Raw genomic sequence first — 22,206 nt, 5'->3', positions numbered from 1 at the left:
GCATACGATTTAAAGTCCTCAAACAGTTCAGTAAATCTGAAATTTAGAGTCTGTATATTTTGTCCACACAGATGTCTGTGTATACTGGAAGTCAGCGTTTTAAGTATGAGCTGATACGCATTCAGATTATTTTTTTAAAGGCTGATAATTTACCTGATAGAATAATTGCTTTTAAGTGTGATACACAAAACTATGCTATGTAGTAAGCAAAAACTAGAAGGATTCTGCCTGAATTAATTGAATGCATGTCTAGGATAAGAGGTATGTAACCAATTATTTGCTTATACTCATCTTGAATTTTGCTTTTATAAGACAATATGTGTACCTGAAGTTTTAACAAATTTAAAACTATGACTAGCTTGTTATATAGGAGCTCAGAAGACTGGCTTTTTTGAGCCACTGACAATATTTGTTTGAATGAACTCATGAAACCTCTTATACTTTAATATTTTTAAAAGCCCTTTCTGTATAAACAATGATTATGCTGAAGTAAAATATTTTGTGATAGCAAATCAAAAAGATAATTTTCTTATGAGAAGCTCCAATCCCTTTTTCTAATTGCTCATAAATATTTGCAAATTTTTTTTTTGCAATACACAAAAAACCCAACAACCTAGAAACACTAAAAATATTCAAACTTATTTTGAGTAGTTCCTATGTTAATTAAGTGAAAATAAGTCATTTTAGGGAACTAAGAAACATGCATACGAAAATGCATATAATCTGCTATAGCATTAAAAAAATGTTTTGGTAGTAACAATTGAAATGTTAAGCATTTTTTGTAGAGGCAAAACTTTCATTCTACTTAGACTACAGAGAGATTTGATTTTAAGATTTTGTAGAAAGAGCTATATAGCATCCTAGTTTTGCCTCACTGTCATCTTCTGTTTCTTTATATTTTTTGATCGGAAGTTTTTAAAAAACAACTTAGAAAAAGTCTCTCCTTTAACCTATAGCTACTGCTAATATAATAGTCGTGGAACACAGACATAAGTGTAATGGAAAATAAGTAGATGAAATAGGACTCCCTCAGCAAAGTAATGTCTAACGAAAACCACCAAAGAAAGCATCTGTTCTCCTTTTTCTTGTCAGAGTGCATATATTAAATCAACTGATAAAATTACATAGTCTTTTTTTAATCAACACTTACCTGAACTGGCTTTTTAAGTATTTGGTGTATGCAAAGCTCATAACTAGCCTCGGCTTTTGCCTAGCTCTCTTACCTCTGAGAAGCATTGAAAGCAGTGGTCCAACTTTAGTGTTAAAACAGTCACTGAAGTGTTATATTATCTTTAAACAGGAATGCAAGTCAAAGACATGGAGATCAAGCATTGTGTTTAAAAAGGATACTCTTGTCATTCGGGAAGTTAGAGAGGATGACATTGGAAATTACACTTGTGAGTTGAAATACGGATTCTTTGTTGTCAGAAGAACTACAGAATTAACAGTTACAGGTAATTACAGGCTCTTACTATCTCTTATATTTAGAAAAATACATTGACTATTGTGATTTGTGCGTATTTGAATCATTCTACTTACAGAAACCACTTCTGCACAAAATTTTGCTGTATGCCTAGATGTCATGGTTTAAACCAGAATGCTAGTTATGACTGGTTGATACATTAAAGCTGTCCTGAATACTTCACAGTTGTGTAACATTTTTGCACAAGTCTGAGTTTTCATTTATTCCAAAGCTTGTGGGTATATCTTTGTTTTGAGTGGAAAATGTGGTCAAAGAACAGGTAACTTCAGCAAACGCTACCTCTAACGGAAATTAAGATCACTAAGTCTATCGTACTTCTTCATGTGGTAAAGAATAGCTATAGCTATAAATCAATAGCTGTAGTGCTAGTTGTGTTTGGACATGTGAATAGCTGTAGCTACAACCCAACAGCTGTAGCCCTAGGCCAGCGAGGCCATTGCAGCTGGGTGACAGATATGTAAGGGGTAGTGTTTGTGCAGCATTATTCCTTTGGTATTCTCTCCTAGTTTTCAGTAGTTTATAGTTCAAGAACTTTCTGATCTCAATCATCATGTGATGTGGCTACCAATTAACTTATTTTACATTAGTCTGATTATTTTATTTATCCATTCATTCTTGGCTTCAAAAATATTTTGCAGTATCAAGTTTCACAGAGTAATCATGTAACAGAAATAAACTCTAAAATTTATCAAGCAGCATTTGAAGAAGGCACATGTAATATAATCTGCATTTAAAACTACCCCATCAACATGTAAAATCCATCATAGATGAAAGCAAAATAGTAATGTCCACAGTGGCAGAACAGTAAGAAAAACAGTGCATTAAATTTTCAGTTCCTTACCAGACATCTAACTTCTGTTTTACAGACATGTAAAGCATATAGCTGAACATATACCTAAGGTAGAAAACTAGCCTTTAGAATTATAGGATGTCATTGGAAGGCAGGAGTACGTCATGATCTATGTAATGCAGTGTAGTTCCACAGTATATTGCATAAAAGAAGACAAGACAGGATTTTCCTGCAAACTGGAGGTGAGCTACATCCCTATGATTGACAAAGATGCTTGTTTATACAAGTTCTTGCACCTTCAAAATACATAATAAACCAAGAAGCAGCTCTTAGAGAAGGAGTTTTGTGGGCTTTTCTTCCTTCTTTTTAGTATCTAATATATAAATTTATTGCATAGTGACAAATAGAAACAGCACTTATATTGTGCATTAGGCTGAATTGCAAGAGTTACTTTTTATGATGAAAAATTTGCTTTCTATTTTGATGTATCCCATTTGCGTTTCACATTAACAGAAATTAAAGTGAATTATGGTTTGCAGTTTTCTTCTAGTAGATTAGTCTGGTAATCATATTGTTTATGTTTTTTTTGAAAGAATTCAAGTAATAAATCATATTTATTTATTTATTTAAGCTCAATATCCAGGATTTCTTAATTTTTTTTTTTTATGGAATTGATTTATTTGGTCAGTACAGACAGACAATTGCAGTCTAGTGATTAGGTTCACAGTAAACATCCTCATACTCTGATTGACTCTCATATGAAGAAAGCAGAAACAGAGTTTTCAAGACTTTGATTTACACCAGAAGGAGGTTGCCAGTTTTCTTTTGCAATACATGATCCATGGATTCAAAATGTTTGCATTCCCTGAGTCCTCAGGTGATCTCCTCTGTTCCTACAATTGGTGCTCCACTATGCTGCAATATTTCAAACAGACTCAGGCTGACAGAAAGGAGAAAGAAAAAAGCGTTGGAGCCAGATGCATGTTACTATTTGTAGTAATAGTCTTAAAAATGTAATTCATTGCTTGTAGTGTAGGTAGGAGTTCGGTATTTAATTTTTAACTAGACAGAGACAGAAACAGACTTGGCTAATTTTGATGTGGTAAAAATGAATGAATGCATATGGAGGAAATTATTCAGTTTCCACCTCTGCAAACCCCAGCAGATGTAAGGACAACGTCCAAATTAGTAAACTGCTTGGGTAATATGTAGGTCTTCATATCATCTTTATAATATTATGTAACTGAACAAAACAAACAGATCTGTGCAGGGCATTTGACACTGTCCCCACAACATCTTTGTCTCTGAACTGGAGAGGCATGGATTTGACGGATAGACCGCTAAGCGGATAAGGATTGGCTGAACGGCAGCAAAGAGCTGTGGTCAAGGGATCAATGTCCAAGCAGAGATCAGTGATGAGTAGTGCTCCTTAGGGACAGGTATTGGGACCGAAGCTATATAATTTCTTTGTTGGCAACATTGACAGGGTTTGAGCGCATGCTCAGTAAGTCTGGATATCACAATGCTGTGTATTGTGGCTAGCACACTGGAGGGAAGGGATGACATTCAGAGGGAACTCTACAGGCTTGAGAGGCGGGCTAGTGAAGTTCAATAAGACCAAGCGCAAGTTCCTGCACCCAGATCGGGGCAATCGCAGACACAGGCTGGGGGGAGGCTGGATTGAAAGCAGCCCTGAGAAGGACTTTAAGGTCAGGTTGGGAGAGGCTTTGAGCAAACTAGTCTAGTGGAGGGTGTCCCTGCCTATGGCAGTGGGGTTGAAACAAGGTGATCTTTAAGGTCCCTTCCAACACAAATCATTTTATGATTCCATGATTCCAAGGTGTACTTCAGCAGCACCAGCAGCAGGGACCTCTGAAGAAGGCCACCCTGCCTCCCCAGAAACACAGCTGCAGTAGTTCCTGCCCTGCTGTTGATCAGTTAAACTATGGATGTAATTCTATATGCACATTATTTTCAGTATTAATGTTGTGTGTATTTGCTATGATAACCTCAATGCTTTATACCTTACATGTCTATACACCTCATAGTGAAATATGGAATGGCTCATATTCTGATTTAGAATAAAAAAAAAAAAAGGATTAAGAAAGTAAGGAAATTCACATATTTTAAAAAGGCCAAACTCGCTTTATACTTGGTATCCATCTCATCTAATTATAGCTGTTAAAAAAATACCTAAACCATGGAAAAGAATTATTTTTCCCGCTTTTAAAGAATGAGAAAACAAACTGTCCTTTCTTAGGTTAAATTAGAAGCACTGAATGCCACCTTAGGGACATTTTTAAAGTAACAACCATATTTAGTGCTCACGTTTTTGGGTTTATGAAAAATGTCTTGTTAATGGCAGCAACATTGCACTAATATTCATAAATAACACACAGAATGTTCAAATATTATGTACTTATTTCTTACCAAGAATAAGTATATACTCTAGTACTTTTCCAGAGTATGATTTCTTCTTATAATATTGAAGTATCTTTCAGGGATTATTAGGATTTTTTTTTTCGCTTTGATTATAATGGAAAAAAAGTTGGAAGATTTCTATCTTACAATGGAAACATATGGTCACCTAAGTCACTTGAATCAATTTTCTTATTATTCTGAGGTCTGATATAGAAATCATCTGCTTTGCAAAATATAAACAGTACATTGATTATTCTGGCTTGTAACTAATGTAAATTTTCACGTAAACAGCATCATTGATTGTTCTTTGTTTGTGGTTATGTAATTACATGTTCTAAAGCATTCTACAATGTACAAAACATTTGTAGACATTTATATCTTCATATTGGTCAGATTAGCAATTTATCTTTTTTTATGTGTGGAATTTTAATTAAGGCATACTGCTGTCTGTGACATAATTAAGTGCACATTCAGACTTGGAAAAAAAAAACAACCATATTTTAACAGTTTGGTATTAATTAATTCATAGTGCACATTGGTCAAAAATGTTTTCCAGCAGTGATTTCTTTTAGCTAAATGTTAGGTTTTAATTATATTATTTTTGCAACTTATAGTACCAGGGCATTTGCAGGCAAAAACTCCTTCCACTTTTGCAGAATTTCATTCAGGTCAAATGAAGTCCAGCTTGGGTCTAAGAGAGTATATGTGTCCCCAGTGCAATATCTCTCCATGATGAACATCATACAGGAAACAGAACACACCAGACTTATAGTTATTCAATTCCTCCGTGACTTTTTAGTTTTAAATATTAAAATATTTTTTTTCATTCTGTTGAAAGTAAGATCTTATAACTCACAGATAGAGTCATAGATAATGAGTAGATTCTTACCCTTAGAGCCTTCCCACAGATATTCTTTATGTCTTTATTCATCAAATAGTACCATTAGAGTCCCCTTGAAAACAACTCCTGCTGGAATAAGACCATTTCAGATTTGGAGATTTGAGAGTATTTACTATCAAGCTATAGCAGTGCTAAATTTAATGTAAATTGATGCAAGTCTTTATTATTTAAATTTAGCCTGTTCAGTTTAAAATATTTCTGCAATAATCTTGAAAGTGCCAGTTCCATCTGTTATCCATGACAGGGGTTTTTTGTCTTTAGATTTTTGTTTAGGTAAATGAAGTAATGTAGTTTGTCTGTTTTGCAGTTATACATCGCTTGACTGTTATTGTTGCTTAAAGGTTGGGGTTTGTTGAATAAGCTTTGTCACTTTTGATTTCTGATAGAACTAGTCTCCATTAGCATAGTGAAAAATCTTGACTATATATATTTATGCATTTTTAGTGCTAAAAAGTCCACTGTGAAAATACATAGTATGAAGAAGTAATTATAATTAAATTATTGTAAGAGGTTTAAACTTAAACAGGGGAAATCCAGGTTAGATATAAGAAATTCTTTACTGTGAGGGTGGTGAGGCACTGGAACAGGTTGTCCAAAGATGTGGTAAACGCTCCATCACTGGAAGTGAAATAATTTAAAGATAAAATATACAAGTCCAGGAGGACTCCGGTAACTGAGGAGAAAAGTGCTGTGGGATTTGAGAACATATTTTTATGATAGACTGAAAAGGTCAGGTTGGATGGGGCTTTGAGGAAACTGATGTAGTGTGAGGTGTCCCTCCTCATGTCAGGGGGTTTGGAACTAGATGACCTTAAGGCCCTTTCCAACCCTAATCATTCTATGATTCTATGAAATTACGCACCTAGTCTCACAGCTCACTATGTTTAGATCTTATACACACAGCTAATTACAATATTTTGTGGGAAAAGAAAAGAGTGGGGTAGTAGCGAGGAATATTGAAGGTTTTGGCCTGCTTTAAGTGGTCTGTATTCTAACTCTGTAAGACAAAATACGCACCCTTTTTTTTTCCCCCAAAATGTTGGCTTTAATTCTTACCAGTCTTTTTTGCTCTTTCTCACTCAATACATTGGAATGCAGAAAGGTGCTGCAATAAGCATGTACCTCTTTATTTTTAGCAGGTGCTAAGTGAGAAAATTGTTACAGAATAAAGGTTTATTTTTCCAACTATTTAGAGCTTGAGAACAATCTCTACTTGATTTCTGCAGTTAATGACAGGGATGAACCATTTTGAATGCACCCAACCCCTCCTTGCTTCAGCTGATTCTAATAATTATCAAAGCTGATGTACATTCCTTTTGTTTGTCATGAATTTAATTTAACTACAGAACATATTCAGATCAAAATCATATTTACCATTTACCAAAGACTAATAAAATATAAAGCAAACAATAGATTCATATTGAAAGCAGCATGTTCAAAATACCAACCTAGCATTTTCGTTATACATAAAAACCCATAGGTTTTATTCAGGGCTGAAGAGTGTGTTGGATGTTTTTTTGGATTAGAAATGAGCTATCTTCTTTTATGATTCAATCATTTTTGTATGGCTGAAAATGGGGTCTAAATTAATCTCCTGTGTGCACTTGAGTAGTAATAATCAAAATGTTATGTAGAGATTTGATTAAAACGTTCTCTATAAATGTTCATTTAACATATTCATTGTAAATGGGTTTAGTGCCTTATTCAAAACTAGCTTTATATGAAGACAGCAAGGAGCAAAGCTTTACGTATTTTACTGCAGAGTAAGTGCAAGTAATGTCATGTACTATATGATATAGGTTGAAATTGAGAATTAGAAAACCAACTTCAGCAACTTAGCAAAAGAATGGATGCAAAAATTAAAGGGATACAAACCCCCAGCTCTTAGAGACTCAGTGCTGGTGACCTGACATTTCTACCTTTGTGATAGCTAATTTGGGATGCTTACAAAGGCCAGCTTTAATAATTGGAGATTATTCCTACCTGTGGTCACTGGAGAGAGAGTAGCTCCTCTAGACCGTAATTTAGACAAGTATACTGAGTTGCATTTAGAAAATAGTCACTACGGCCTTTAGAAGGAGTAGCATTTCCTTACACGTTTGCATAGTTGCCATTCTGGATGAAGTCTTAATGTGTGTATAATATGCCTTCTATAACAGTATTGCCTTAGTTGCTTTTTCTATTATTCATCTCAAAAACCTCCAGGACATGGCCACTATTGCTGGCTTTTCTTATTTTACTAAGGGTTTTATAAAAGTACAACTTATTTTTCACTTACCTTGCTATAACCTAGGTCTTCCTCTCCACCTGATAGTTTAGCTTCAGAAGAGAAATGATCAGCCTCTTTTTATGTAGATAATGTAAAAATAGAACATTAGTTATAAACCTCTAGGATATATCAGAAATTTTGGGATTTAGTATGTTAAATTTCATTGTTTTCAAGCTTATTTTAATTATCCTTTTCCACTGTGTGTCATACCTGTTGATGTCTCTGCTTATCTCATAACTCGTGATAGTTACTTGGGCAGCTGCTGTAAAACAATGTAATTGATGGTACAGTCATAACTTCTGTTGGAGTGCTGTATTCCCTGTTGACAATAGGGTGTTGGTAAAGGTCAAGGGGATGTTTTAACATGTGGTAATCAGTAGAAATCTTATTCCCTGATGAAAATAAATAATTCCACTTATGTTAGCTATTATATGACAAGTGCAGTGTGTCGCTATGTATACTGCTGTTAAAATCATGACATTTTTGCTTATTTCTATCCATAGCATTATTATTAGAAACCTGATGACTTTTTAAGCTTATAAGGTTAAAAACAAAGATTAAAAAAAACAAACAAGCTCCAAACAAATTTGGTTTTTACATCAGTTGAGAAAAATTAAGGAAATGCCATGCCCTAGTGTGATGGAAGTTTATTTGTGAGTCATTTTCTCTTTCTTCATGACTCATATGATAATATTAAAATATAAACATTTTGAGTGGATGTTGTTACCATGGTGCTGCTTCCCATTGTTTCAGTTTAGTGTGGTGAAGTTGTGACAATGAGCTGCATTCTGCAGAGAGAAAGAAACTAGGAAAAAATGTTTATCACAAGACAGTGTTAGTGACTACTAGAGGCATAAAAGACTTAAAACCCCCTAGTTCAATAAGATGTTGCAAAATTTAAATAAATCTGTTCTTAAGACACCCAAGATGCTTGTTAAGCAACCTTTTAAAACATAGATAAATCACATTCAGTGTTAATGTTTCACTTATGGCTTAGGAATCAGAAGACTTCATTTTACTTTTACGTTCCCCTAGAGTATGTTAGATCCAACAATATGATCCTGACAGACCATTTATGATTTCCGTAGCTTTTCTTTGAGTGCTTTAGATTATTTACGTGTACAGTAGAGCCTTCTACAATGGTATATTAATATAATATATTATATAATGTACAATAGCACATGGATATTATGTTGCCTCCATCCTTAAAAACAATCTGTACATAATTACCCTAACTGAATATTTAGCTTTAAAATGGAGGGCGATTTTTTCCATTGCTTTCAGAGTCTTAATTGGTTTAGTCAAATTCTTAACTCAGAGCTACTGAGTCAAATGATATTGGTAGTTCAGCAAGAAATTCCAGATAATACGTGTATCTGAAATCACTGCAGTTGTTACTAAAGGCAGAAATACTGTTAAAAGAAGAAAGGCACCTCATTTTTACTGCAGGGTTACCTGTTTGAGGTACAGCATGAAGAGCATAGTAACCTCAAAATCATGTGCGAAGTATCTGAGGTGTATTCCAATCTATCAAAAGTAAACTTGTCTTAAAGAGTACTCATATCCTGAGGTGACCTCAGAAAATGTTCTCCCCTTCTTCACCCCCCGAAAAAGCAATCAATCTTCTGTTCATGTTGTTGCCTCACAGTATTAATTAGACATCTAAAATATCATAGTATACAAATAATAGAAAAGCAGTGCACATAAAATTTAAGATAGAAGTTTCATTTTTAATTTTTTTACAAGTGTGAATCAAGAGCGAACTCTTGATTTCTTTGAGATCAGTGGCAGTTTGACTACTGATTTGGAAGAGGAGCCAATATTTCATATTTTGACTTGTTAAGACAAGAATTCAAGATCATTTAAAAAAAGTGAAATTAGATTTTAAAAAATATCCAACTCTGCAAATCACCTTGAAGTTTTATTGGTTATTCTGTCATGCAATTTCTCTCAGTTCATCACTTCTAAAAAATTTAGAATACCTTCATCATGTTTTAGGAGCAGGAGAAAAGACATGATAGGTGCATAGTTACCATCTAAAACTGAATGAATAGTAGATGAAATCTCTTTTACCATAACAAATGTGGAATACCTGCCCATCTATTTCTGCAGGACTCTAAAATGCAGGTTTTAGTTTGGATCTGGCTGAAACTATAGTTCTTCCTAATTTACTCACTTGGTAAATAGTTTGATCCTATTCTCACTGAAGTCAATATGTCCAAAACACCTTCTGGCTCACTGGGAAAAGTACAGAGCTTAAATAAAGTACTCAAGAGAACATATTTTCTATTCTAGGGTACTTTATCTGGAAAGGTTAAAGATATGTGAAAATGAATAGGAATGAATAAATCTAGACTATATCATAATTTAACTTCTGATGTTTTACTTATCCGTGTGAGAGATTAATATAGGAAAACAAGTTCACCAACTTTTTTTTTTTTTGGTGGGAAGTTGATAACACAAGACAGTTGTTTGAATATGAAAAAGAAATTTGAACATTTTTCATTTCTTTAAGGTATTTCCTATTACTTTGGAGTATTATGTTCACATTCGGAACTGCATTAATTTAAATATATAAGATACAGCTTCATAGAAACAAGATTGAGGAGTGATACAAATCAGTGGGTTTCCTCCATATTCTTTAAACAAAGTGGAGAGGGAGGAACTAGAGTCGAAAGATGCCTGTGGGTTTTCTATTTCTAAATCTTTCTGTCTCTCCTCACTGCATCCTTCCCATGTTAAATAAGATGATGATATTTCTCCAGACACAAAATATGACAAGAAACATTCCCAGTACTTATTATGCCCTTTATGAAGTCTATTTATGGTGAGTATATGATCTGTTGTCTGTTTGTTTGCTTTTTTCTCTAGAGGCAAGATTCCTTCTCACCTGATTTCAATACTTATACCCATCTGCATATGATGTAGCTCATGCATATGAGTTCGTTACTCTTCATAGCAATTCCATGGCATGAACTGTCTCCCTTTAATGCTAATGTGTGAAACATCAGACAAGTTGTGTTATACAAAGTCCCAGTTCCTTCTCTTGATTATCAAAGGAGCTTTAAGTGACAAAAGCTAATGTAGATTTACATATAAGCATCTAAATTGTATTAATCCCACTTAAAGATTACACAGTTGTTATAATGTTTGGAAACTGTAAACTTTCTCTTCATATTATTATTGTTATAAAACTTGGTATAAAACAAGTCCAAAAATTAATGATATCTTTTTGAAGCAGACAAGAACAAATCTGTAGTAGAAATATTATTTGGTTTTTTAGACTGAGATATACAGCTGAAAAAAAAATAAGCAAGCTTTTGGGTGTACAAGGTTATCTTCAGATCTCAGGGGCTTAATATACCAGCTGATCTAATAAAATACATTGCTTCTACCTTGTTTTGTCTAAGCCATAATATCTACAATAACATTACTGTGGTTTTTTTCATGGTCTTTAAGTTTTCTTAGGTAGGAGTCGCAGCATGCATTTCTTTAAGCTAGCTGCATTGTGCAAAATAAGGATAAGGGGTTTTATTGAAATATTACTGTTTTGATTCATTTTGGCAGCTGGAATAAACTGTGCTTCTCATGTAACACAGAGTGTACCCTTTCATATTCTGCGCTTTCTTTGAAAGTGATTGGGGTTACAAGGAAACTGAAAGTTTTCCTTTTATCTTTCACTATTCTGGATACAATTCAAACGAAATGTAATGAAAATTGAGTCCCATCTGGAAACACATGTTTTGATTTGAGAGCTGCAGTAAACAGAATAAATGTTTTATTAGTAAATATGCGGGTTATGATGTTTCAGTGTAGAGATGGTGTCATGGCTTAAACCCACCTAAACAGCTCGTTCACTCACTCCCCCCCTTTCCTTCCTCCCCATACTCCCGGAGGGACAGAGAGGAGAATCAAAAAGAATGCAATTCCCACGGGTTGAGATAAGAACAGTTTAGTAACTAAGGTATAACACAAATCACTACTGCTACCACCAATAATAGTAATGATAAAGGAAATAACAAGGAAAGAGAATACAACACCTCATCACCAGCCGACCGATATAACTTGCCTCCCCCGCCCCAGCCCGACCAAGCACCGACCGATACCTCATCCACCCCTGCAGCCCCCCAGCTCTTCCAGGTAACTCTCCGTTACATCCTGGGCATGACGTGCTGTGGTATGGAATACCTCTTTGGTCAGTTTGGGTCAGGTGTCGTGTCCTCTCCCTGCTTCCTCCCGGCTTGTCCTCCTCCCTGGCAGAGCATGAGGCTCACAAAGTCCTTGGCCAGACCAAAACATTGGTGTTATCAGCTCTGTTCCCAGGCTGAAAGTCAAAACACAGCACTGCACCAGCTACCAAGAAGGAGAAAAATGACTGCTACTGCTGAACCCAGGAGAGATGGTAATTTATTTTAAACTACTACTTCCATTCACTAATTACAACAGGGTAATCTTCTAACAGGGTATTTTTAATGTCACTATCAACTGACATTAATGCCCATGAGGGTAAAGAACCTGAAGAGAGATGCGATGATATTATTATATCATTGTTACGTAACTCTTCAGGAAACCTTCTCCCACCCAGCACAACACAAGAAGTGTTATGTGATAGGAACACCTCCAACTTCCTCTGCAGCTTTGTGCCTGGCACTAGAGCCCAAGCACCAGCTGCCTTATAGCATCACCTGTTGAACTTGTCCTAACTTACCCCTCCTCCTCAATGTGACACAGTTTGTGATTTCAATGACCCAAACCGGCTGCACTCACTTTTCCAAGCCTGACTTTTGAAAGTACAGACCAGCAATTTACTTTGGATCTTGGCATTGCTTCCAGTATCTAAAGGGAGCCTGCAAGAAATCTGGACAGGTACTTCTTAAAAGGGCATTTAGTGATGGGACAAAGGGGAATGGCTTCAAACTGTCAGAGGAAAAGTTTAGATTAGACATTAGGAGAATATTCTTCACTATGAGGGTGGTGAGGCACTGGCACAGCTTGCCCAGAGAAGCCGTGGCTGCCCCATCCCTGGAAATATTCAAGGCCAGGTTGGATGAGGCTTTGAGCAACCTGATCTAGTGGAAGGTGTTGCTGCCCATGGCAGGGGCATTGAAACAAGGTGATCTTTAAGGTCCCTTCCAACCTAAACCATTCTATGATTCCATGATTCCAAGATGTGCTTCAGCAGCACCAGTAGCAGGAACCTCTGAAGGGACCACCCCACCTCTCCACAAACACTACTGAAGTTGTTCCTGCCCTCCCAGAAACAACTTGTCTGTGCATCCTACCCTATGCAAAACTCAGACAGCCACATTGGACAAGCCAGTGCTTGGTAGGAAGGCAGCATAAAAATGACCTGCTGCAGGCGGAGTCTACTGGGACCACAGTTTCTGTGGTGCCAAATGGTGCACCTACCCACCCTCATCTGAGAAACAGAGCCCTCATCTTAGCCAGAGCCTCTGGCTGAGGACTCACCCCTCCATGCAGTGGCACAGCATTGCTGAAATCCTGTTGTGACATTTTCAAATGCTTAATTCCTTCAAGTTTTTCAGAATTTTTTGAGCTAGCATTCAGAATTCAAAAAGTCATTCATGAATAACTTGGCAAAGGGCAAAAGATGCATTGTGATAAGCTAATTTAAATAGAAATAGGCTTATTCCTTTGTGTGGGTTGCATATGCTTTTTTCTTTTCTTTTTTTTTTTTTTTTTTTAATCTGGATTTTTTTGAGTAATTTCAGTTTTCTGAGGAGCTACTCCGACACCTTCAGGAAAAATAAAGATAAAGCTAGGTGAACTATTTGTCTTTTTTGTATAGCTATCAATCCCTAGACTTTCTGGTCACATTTGAGGAACGACAATTACTTAGGATAAATGGGAGGGCAGAAACCCAGGTAAAGGAAGAAAAGACACTTGCAAAATGTGGATAATGTGACATTTGCTGGAAATTACATGATCATAACAGCAAAAGCATTTCTTTTACCTACACTTGTGCAAAAATAAAAAGGACTATACAGGAAATAGTCCTGTGGAGCTACTGCTTTGACAAAGACAGGCTCAAAAAACTGAAGGACAAAAATATTTGAAAGAGCTATTCTGCCTTCTGAAAAGTCAAGCACAAAATGCTTTTACGTGGGCTCTGTAATGCCTTATTCTAATACTTTAGATACATAAGCTACTTGTCAGTTACATCTCATATTTTCAGAAACTAAATTCTGTACTTTCTGCTCTAGGTGTCTTATTCTCTATGTAGTTAATGAAAATTGTCATGATCTGTCATGGTAAATTTGATATGGACATAAAGCTGAGGGAATAATGGTTTACCAGCTCCACTCAGAAAGATATATAGGTGTATATGTCTGCTATGGGATAAATAAGGCACTGAAAATATCTTACTTTATCATGTAGTTTCTGTATATAGAAAGTATATATTATTTCTAAATGCAAGTTCAGGGTTCTGTTATTACTTAATAGTTCTGTAAGAAACATGACTTCTTTTAGTTATCAGTGTTACTTCTTTTTTTTCTTACACCAATTCTGAAAAATTTTACTTAATTTAGCAAAGATAAAACAAACCCCAAAAATATAAAAGACTTTCATGACATGAAAATTTTCTTTCCATTTTTGCATGTTTGTCACAGTATCTTTCCTAGAAAAACATGCCAGATGACCAAGTTTCTTTATTAAACTGAGTGCTTCATAGTATCAAAGGACAGAAAACTTGCATTAACTTGATTAAAAATACTATACTGAGTGAACAGAAAAATTATGAAATTACTCTTGGGATTTTAAAAGGATTTTGTGAGCAGCAAGGAGACTTTTAATAAGTAAATTGTTATAGAATTAATAGATACATGTGTAGAAGGTCCTTATGGTTCCCACTTGTACATTATGGAAGAGTAAATGAAATAACTAGAGTACAAATGCACTTCTTACTCAGGAACTGAATTGCAGGGGTTCTTAATTCTTGTTTATTTTTGGAAGTTGATAACATCTAGTTAACTTAAATACTGTTAGATTTTTATGATACAGATTATTCTTCATTACACAGCAAAAGGGTATTTATTTTGTTAGAGGCCTTTCAGCATTATCAGCATGCTAGGGCAGAAAGAAGTTGTTTAGTTCAATTTCAGCCATTAAAAAGAAGCTAGGCTGGGAAAAGAGAAAGGAGAATTAAGTTGCTTGTGTGTTTGTGTGATTTTGTGTGAAGAAAAAAAACCAACCAAATCCCATGTTTTTAATAGGATCTATCTGTATTTAATCTTCTACAGAATTTGAGTAGCACGCCTTTGAAGAAATATATGGCATTTTCTGACCTGGAAGGAAAAGGCAGTTTTGAGAGGAACAAGATAATTTAAAACTCTTGTTTAGGATATATTATTAGAAAGCTCTTCTATGAGATAAGAGGCAGATTTCCATGTCTATAGTAATGCACCAACTCTTTTTCTTAAATAAGGTGACAGTTTTGCTGGGAGCAGAGGAAAGGATTGCTGTGAATTCAAACCAGGGCAGTAGTACAAAGGCGTATAAACAGTCTTTGTTTAATACAAGCATATCACAGTATCACAGTATGATAGAGATTGGAAGGGACCTCAAAAGATCATCTAGTCCAATCCCCCTGCCGGAGCAGGAACACCTAGATAAGGTTACACAAGAACGTGTCCAGGCGGGTTTTGAATGTCTCCAAAGAAGGAGATTCCACAACCCCCCTGGGCAGCCTGTTCCAGTGTTCTGTCACCCTCACTGAGAAGTTTCTTCTCAAGTTTAAGTGGAACCTCTTGTGTTCCAATTTGTACCCATTACCCCTTGTCCTTTCATTGTTTGCACTGAGAAGAGCCTGGTTCCATCCTCGTGACACTCCCCCTTGATATATTTATATACACTAATAAGGTCACCCCTGAGTCTCCTCTTCTCCAAACTATAGAGACCCAGCTCCCTCAGTCTTTCCTCATAAGGGAGATGCTCCACTCCCTTAATCATCTTAGTTGCCCTGCGCTGGACTCTCCCCAGCAGGTTCCTGTCCTTCTTAAACTGAGGGGTCCAGAACTGGACACAATATTCCAGATGCGGTCTCACCAGGGCAGAGTAGAGGGGAAGGAGAACCTCTCTCGACCTACTAACCACCCCCCTTCTAATACACCCCGGGATGCCATTGGCCTTCTTGGTCACAAGGGCACAGTGTTGGCTCATGGTCATCCTGTCGTCCACTAGGACCCCCAGGTCCCTCTCCCCTACACTGCTCTCTAACAGGTTGTTCCCTAACCTATACTGGAACCTGGAGTTGTTCCTGCCCAGATGCAGGACTCTTCACTTTCCCTTGTTATATTTCATCAAGTTATTCCCCACCCAACTCTCCAGCCTGTCCAGGTCTCGCTGGATGGCAGCACAGCCTTCTGGCATGTCGGCCATTCCTCCCAGCTTAGTGTCATCAGCAAACTTGCTGATAGTGCACTCAATTCCCTCATCTAAGTCATTGATGAATATATTAAATAATACTGGTCCCAGTACCGACCCTTGAGGCACTCGAACTTTTCTTCTACTGTGGACAGAAGCTTGGGAAGAATTTAACAGTACACCCTGAGCTATTCAGTGGGTATGGGAGAAAAGGAATATGTGAAGATGGAAAGAGTAAGAAGCTTCGACTAGTAGATATGAGAAAAACACAAAAAGATAGTGACTTCTTTTTTTTTTTTTTTTTTTCCTTCATTAAAGGCCCACTGTAAATGTGTTTATGATTTTTTCTACTGTGGAAGTTGTCGTGGTTTAACCCCAACCAGACGGCTTGCTCACCCACTCCCCCCCTCTTCTTGCCCTCCCCCTACTCCTGGAAGGACAGAGAGGAGAATCAGAAAGAATGTAACTCCCACGGGTTGAGATAAGAACAGTTTAGTAACTAAGGTATAACACAAATCACTACTGCTATAAAAAGGGGAGAGAATGCAACACCTCATCACCAGGCGACGGATAACTCGCCCCTCCAGCCTGACCAAGCACCAACCGATACCTCCTTCAACCCTGCAGTCCACTTAGCCCTTCCGGGTCCCTCTCCCAGTTACATCCTGGGCATGATGTGCTGTGGTATGGAATACCTCTTTGGTCAGTTTGGGTCAGGTGTCCTGTCTCTGCTTCCTCCCGGCTTCCCTCCTCCCTGGCAGATCATGAGGCCCACAAAGTCCTTGGCCAAACCAAAACATCATTTTTATCAGCTCTGTTCCCAGCCCGAAAGTCAAAACACAGCATTGCACCAGCTACCAAGAAAGAGAAAAATGACTGCTACTGCTGAACCCAGGACAGAAGTCTCTACCATTTTTTCACAAAATAGTATTCACAATGAGGGCCATGGTGAGCTTGTCAGGAGGTGTGAATATATTGAAGTGAATACAGTTGTATCTGCCATCACGAATGACTGTTGCAGTCACAGTTTCTAGAACCCACTGTAGGTTTCAATAGTCCATGGAGCTCCTCAAAAGTACAGTAGTTGTTAACACCCCATTAAAGAAAATGATATAAGTGGAATGGATATGCTTGGATTTGTTTTCACTCTGTATAACTGATTTATAAAAGAAATAGCAGAGAGAAAGGAAAAGAAGATGGAAAATTTCTGTGAAAAGTAATGAAAGATGTACACTTGGGAGGGGTAAAATAATTCTATACCTACATTAAAGACTATTTGACACTTTAAACTATTAAATGAATTTTATTTTTTAGTGTTGCATATTGAGAAATTGTTATGACTAGTAGAGATAGCACGCTGAATTTTGATTCTGATTTCTTTAAAGAAAAGAAAGCTTAAGGCTTTTAATTTATTGTTTATGTACAAACAGGCTCTATAGCAACTATTTTACAAGTTGAAATTTATGAGTAATTAGCTTCTGAGAGAAGCTCAAAGATGATGGATGTTTAGTTAATTTTTTTACTTTGTGTATTTCTGCATTCAGCTTGTGAAGAATGTACCCTACCTGAATCTCACTGAAATGATGGTTTCATGTAGGATTACAACCTAAGGTTTGTATATATCGATCCAATGAAAAATCTGCTAAAAGCAGAGCTAGGCATCGTTACTTACTTGATAAACAATGATTTTATGTACCCAAAGGGCACTTTCCACATTCACTGTGGAATATATATGAAATCCATTGATAAGTTTTGTCTTTATCTGTCAGCTTTGCCTTTACCCGTCATCATGAAATGTTTCAGCTGCATTATGCAGCCTTTTCCTGTTTAAAAAGGTTTATAATAATTGTCCTCATTCTAAGTAACATAACAAGTGAGAGGCTCCAAATTGCCTTCAAAACTATTACTGTGTAATGTACTGCATGGTTTTGGTTTACTTGCTTAGTTGCATTTAATCTAGACATGGCATTATAGCAAAACAAACAACACTGTCAAACATATGAACCTATTTTTCTCCCTCCCTATGATTATGTTGGCTACCTATACAGACATTTGAGAAATACTTGTGCATCTTATGCACATTTTTTTTAAATAGCATGGAAATGTAAATGCATACAGAATATCAAAATAGTATTTTTAAAGATGAAATTAATGTTTAGTATTGCTTTGTTATACAAATAACCTGTCACAGTCTGTAAGCCCTCCTCCATCCTCTCACTGCTGCATTGAAAAAAAAAGCCAAACCCTTTAGCCAGACAAAATGAAAAATATTTTTTATTTTGTCTGGTAAAATTAAGGAGATATTTTTGCATCCAGGTATAAAACTGTTTTAAAATGGCCTTTGGAACCTGACTCTACGTATCTGGTACTCCACTCAGGCATTGTTACAGGGGTTGGAATGCAGTCTGCAAAAATTGAGTCTGAAGTAGCTTGACACCTAGACAAGTACTTAGAATTCTAATCTTTTTTTCATATTATCTGTAAAAAAGTGAACACTTACATTAGAAATCAGGCTTTTAAGCATTGCTTGCTAATGCCTTGTTTTCTTTCTAGGAGATTTTTTTCTGCCTAACACAGCAGGAAAAATTAGCTAAAATTATTTAGATTTTTTTTCCCCCCCAGAACCCTGAGTCAAGTCTTTACATTCAATAAAATACGACTGCAGAAGTAAAGGAAAAATGTTATAATTAAGAACTCAAACTGTGTGGAAGTGCGAAAATTTGGGAGGACGCCATATGTTAGAGAAGGCAGATACTGCAGAGGCTCAGAAAATCTTAGTAATACTACTGGTGACCAATTATTAGGATGTGCTGCCTGAAAAGCCACACTGTTCACAAAGTCTTTTTTTTTTGAGTGGCATAGCTTTGCTACATGCACAGTGGTTCTATCAATGATGACTTTTGTGACACTGCTAGAGTCACTGACATGTCATCCCAGTCTGGCAGTCATTCTTGAAAAACAGGATTTTGTTACCAACAAAACAAATAAATCACAAAGCAGCTGCTGTAATTGCACATTAAAAGGCCAGTAACAGGCTTGAGTTTTGTGGAGTTCTTGCCTGTAAGTTCATGGCTGCACTGCACTTCTACTGTGCCTGTCTCATCAATACCACTGCAAAATGAAACACTAAACTTTGCTGGGAGAGCTGAGACAGACATCAACATTTTCCAGAAAAGTCAGCTGAAATATTCTTGTGCTTCTCCCAGAGTCTCCCCAGGCTGGATCCCAGGCTGCCTACAGCCCTCCTTCTTCTGTGAAAAACTTCTGTCCAGCAGAACCCACTTGGTAATCAATTCTCTATCTAAAGATGCCAGTGCTTCTAAACTAGGCAGCATATCAAACTGACAGTGAAAACTGCACAATACATAGTTGCCTAAGACTGTCAAACCTCAAGCGGTAGTGTTGGCAGGTAAGAGCCGCTCATTTCTCATTTCCAGGTAATCTAGATTTTTCTAGTCAGCTACAGGCTTTTATGAAGACTGGTTGGCTGCAAAAGTGCTAGGACTAACCATTAGCTTTATACTCAGTAAAATGCAGAAAGTTTTATCCAAAGAATCTTTCAATTGCTTTATTACAAATAGGAACATGAAACACTTTTTGTGCTTCTCTTTCCAGTCACAAATTCTGATCAGATTCTGACAGAAAGAAGTCTCCAGGTACTGACTTTAGATTCTCTAAGCCCAGCTAGGTTCATAACTTTATTATATTCAAACAGCATGTGGACATCAAAGTAATATATCATTCACCCTGAATGATTTATAGAAAGACATTAAAAACAAACAAAATGAAACCCAACAAAAACTAGTTAAAAAGTTAAAGCATTTTGAATTAATATTGCTTTTTATTTTAGAACTGTAGGCATAGAAAAGGAAAGATACAAAACACAAAGAACTACAGGGTAGTTAAGGCTTAGTGTTAGAAAAATACCTCTCTGCTAATGGTGCTGCTTTAGGGAAAGGAAAAGATGACCCTTGCTGTCTGTAAACTCTTACTTTTCTTCAGATAATCCTTTTTGACTCTTCCTTATCAAGGAACTAGATACCTTATGAAAGGAAAAAGAGACCTAAGGTTCACAGATCCATGTGAACCTATGTAGGTACACATGTGGGTACAAGGAAGCAAGAATCAATAGTACGGTTGCTCAGGCCTGAAATATACTTATGAACCCAATTTTTCCCCTAATTTTGAACCCAACTGAAAAAAAACACATCTTTCCTGGTCATCTCTGGTGCTGGTCATGGTACTTTGGGCTCTTAGCAACCACTTTTAATTGTCAGCGCTTCTTACATTTAATACATTAATGATACCCAGTTGGTTCCAATAATTTCCTTCACTATGGCTTATTAAGAATCATGTACCAGCCAAATGAAAAAATTAGATTGGTTTACAAGTTCACTTGAATAAGTTTACATGGAATCAGTTTAGAACTGTGTTCACCTGAAAGAACAGAACATAAAGTGGAGTAGCACTACCCATTGCACTGAAAAAAGGGAGTGATCTTTTTAAATTTGCTTTGTAATGGATAAATAAATAAATAAGCTTTATAAACACAGAAAGAAGTGATTAAACTGCAATCAGTTTGGAAAGAGTTTGTGCAGGAAAATAGTCTTAGAATAAAAGTGCTATGCTCTCATAACAATATGTCTTTTATTCATCTGCAGTAGTTTCCAGTTCACTGGGGGAAAATAAATAATAAATGAATGACTGAATGATGGAATCAATAAATAAATAAATAAATGGAGTGACAGGAGGTGAAGGGTATGATGTTAGGTTAAATACATTTTTTTCATCATTTTCATATGTTTCTTAAATGAAATATATTTTTATTACTGGTCCCTACACAAGAATTAATGTAAGAATAAAATGTAAGTAACTGCAAAAATGTGAAACAGAAGCAATTGCTTGAAGAGAAAATGGATATTTCCTCTGTATTTGTATTTAAAATAGGTCTCATGCTGGCCAAAGTCTTTTCTAATATAGGCTGCACCTAATTAGAGGTATTAAACTGCTGCTGAAATTGTTATTTCTAAAAATAATCATTACCACTGAAATTCAAATATAGCTTTTGGGGTTTTTTTGGGGGGGACTTTTTTTGTTGTTGTGTTGTGGTTTTTTTTTAATAAATCATTTTGAATTTGGACTAATATTTTTATTAAAACATTATACAGTAAGTTTTCCAAGCAGTCTCTTTTCTGATTGCTTTTTTTTCGAAGTATAGATGTTAAAGTAGTAATGATAGTGGCCAATTGAGAGGAAAAAAAAAGGAGTATGAATATGTGTATAATCTTAGCTATCTTCTCGAAGAGAAATTTGTGCGACAAAAATAAGGTGGTATTATAGGTCCCTTTGACAGCAGATTCCTCTCTATTACTGTTTCACAGTATCTCAGAAATGATGGTTCTTTCCTCATAGTGAGAGATGGAAGTCAATAGGGAGTTTCCTCTATGAAAAGAATTGAAAGATACTGCCTCCCAGATGAGTATATGTTAGCATTAGTAGCATATTTTATGGAAGAAAAATCAATTTTAGAGACAGAGCCATGGTTTGGCAAGACAAATCTCACTAGCATGATTGGTGACTGCCTCCTTATAAACACTGAAATTACTACCTTGTGTGTATTAGAATTATGCTTCAGAGCATAAGATCTCTATACAGGCCCTAGTTACGATTTTAGAGAAAGTTTAGCTACAAGAAGAGGGGAGAGGGGAAATCTCATAAATTGCTTTCTTACTGATATCTAGACTACAATCACCACCTTCCTTCATGAGGCATTTATGTCCATCAGAAACTCCATATCCTGTTAAACTTCCATTAGAAATAAACCCCAAATGTATTTGTGCAAAAAATTCTTTAAAGTTTTGTATTGATGTGAAACCGTTTTGCTGTTGGTTGGCACTGGAACTGACTGATAATTTGCATCTGTCATTACTTTCAGCAAAGTTTGATCCTCTCTGGGG

At 36.2% G+C, this 22,206-nt stretch overlaps 1 protein-coding gene across 3 annotated transcripts in view; it reads left to right on the top strand.

Annotated features, from left to right (window-relative positions):
* Positions 1–22,206, top strand: part of IL1RAPL1 (interleukin 1 receptor accessory protein like 1) — a 721,418-nt gene that overhangs the window by 453,578 nt on the left and 245,634 nt on the right. For all 3 annotated transcript variants that reach the window (XM_061355103.1, XM_061355105.1, XM_061355104.1), the window contains one exon: positions 1,301–1,454. In XM_061355103.1, the coding sequence (XP_061211087.1) occupies positions 1,301–1,454 (154 nt within the window). The remainder of the gene's footprint in view (positions 1–1,300; positions 1,455–22,206) is intronic.

Source organism: Neopsephotus bourkii, unplaced genomic scaffold, assembly GCF_033783945.1.
Source record: "Neopsephotus bourkii isolate Nb327-2 ecotype Australia unplaced genomic scaffold, CSIRO-AGI_Nbou_v1 NB_780, whole genome shotgun sequence".
NCBI lineage: Eukaryota > Metazoa > Chordata > Aves > Psittaciformes > Psittacidae > Neopsephotus > Neopsephotus bourkii.
Note: the sequence above shows the minus strand (reverse complement) of the source record. Positions and strands in the feature narration are given on the sequence as shown.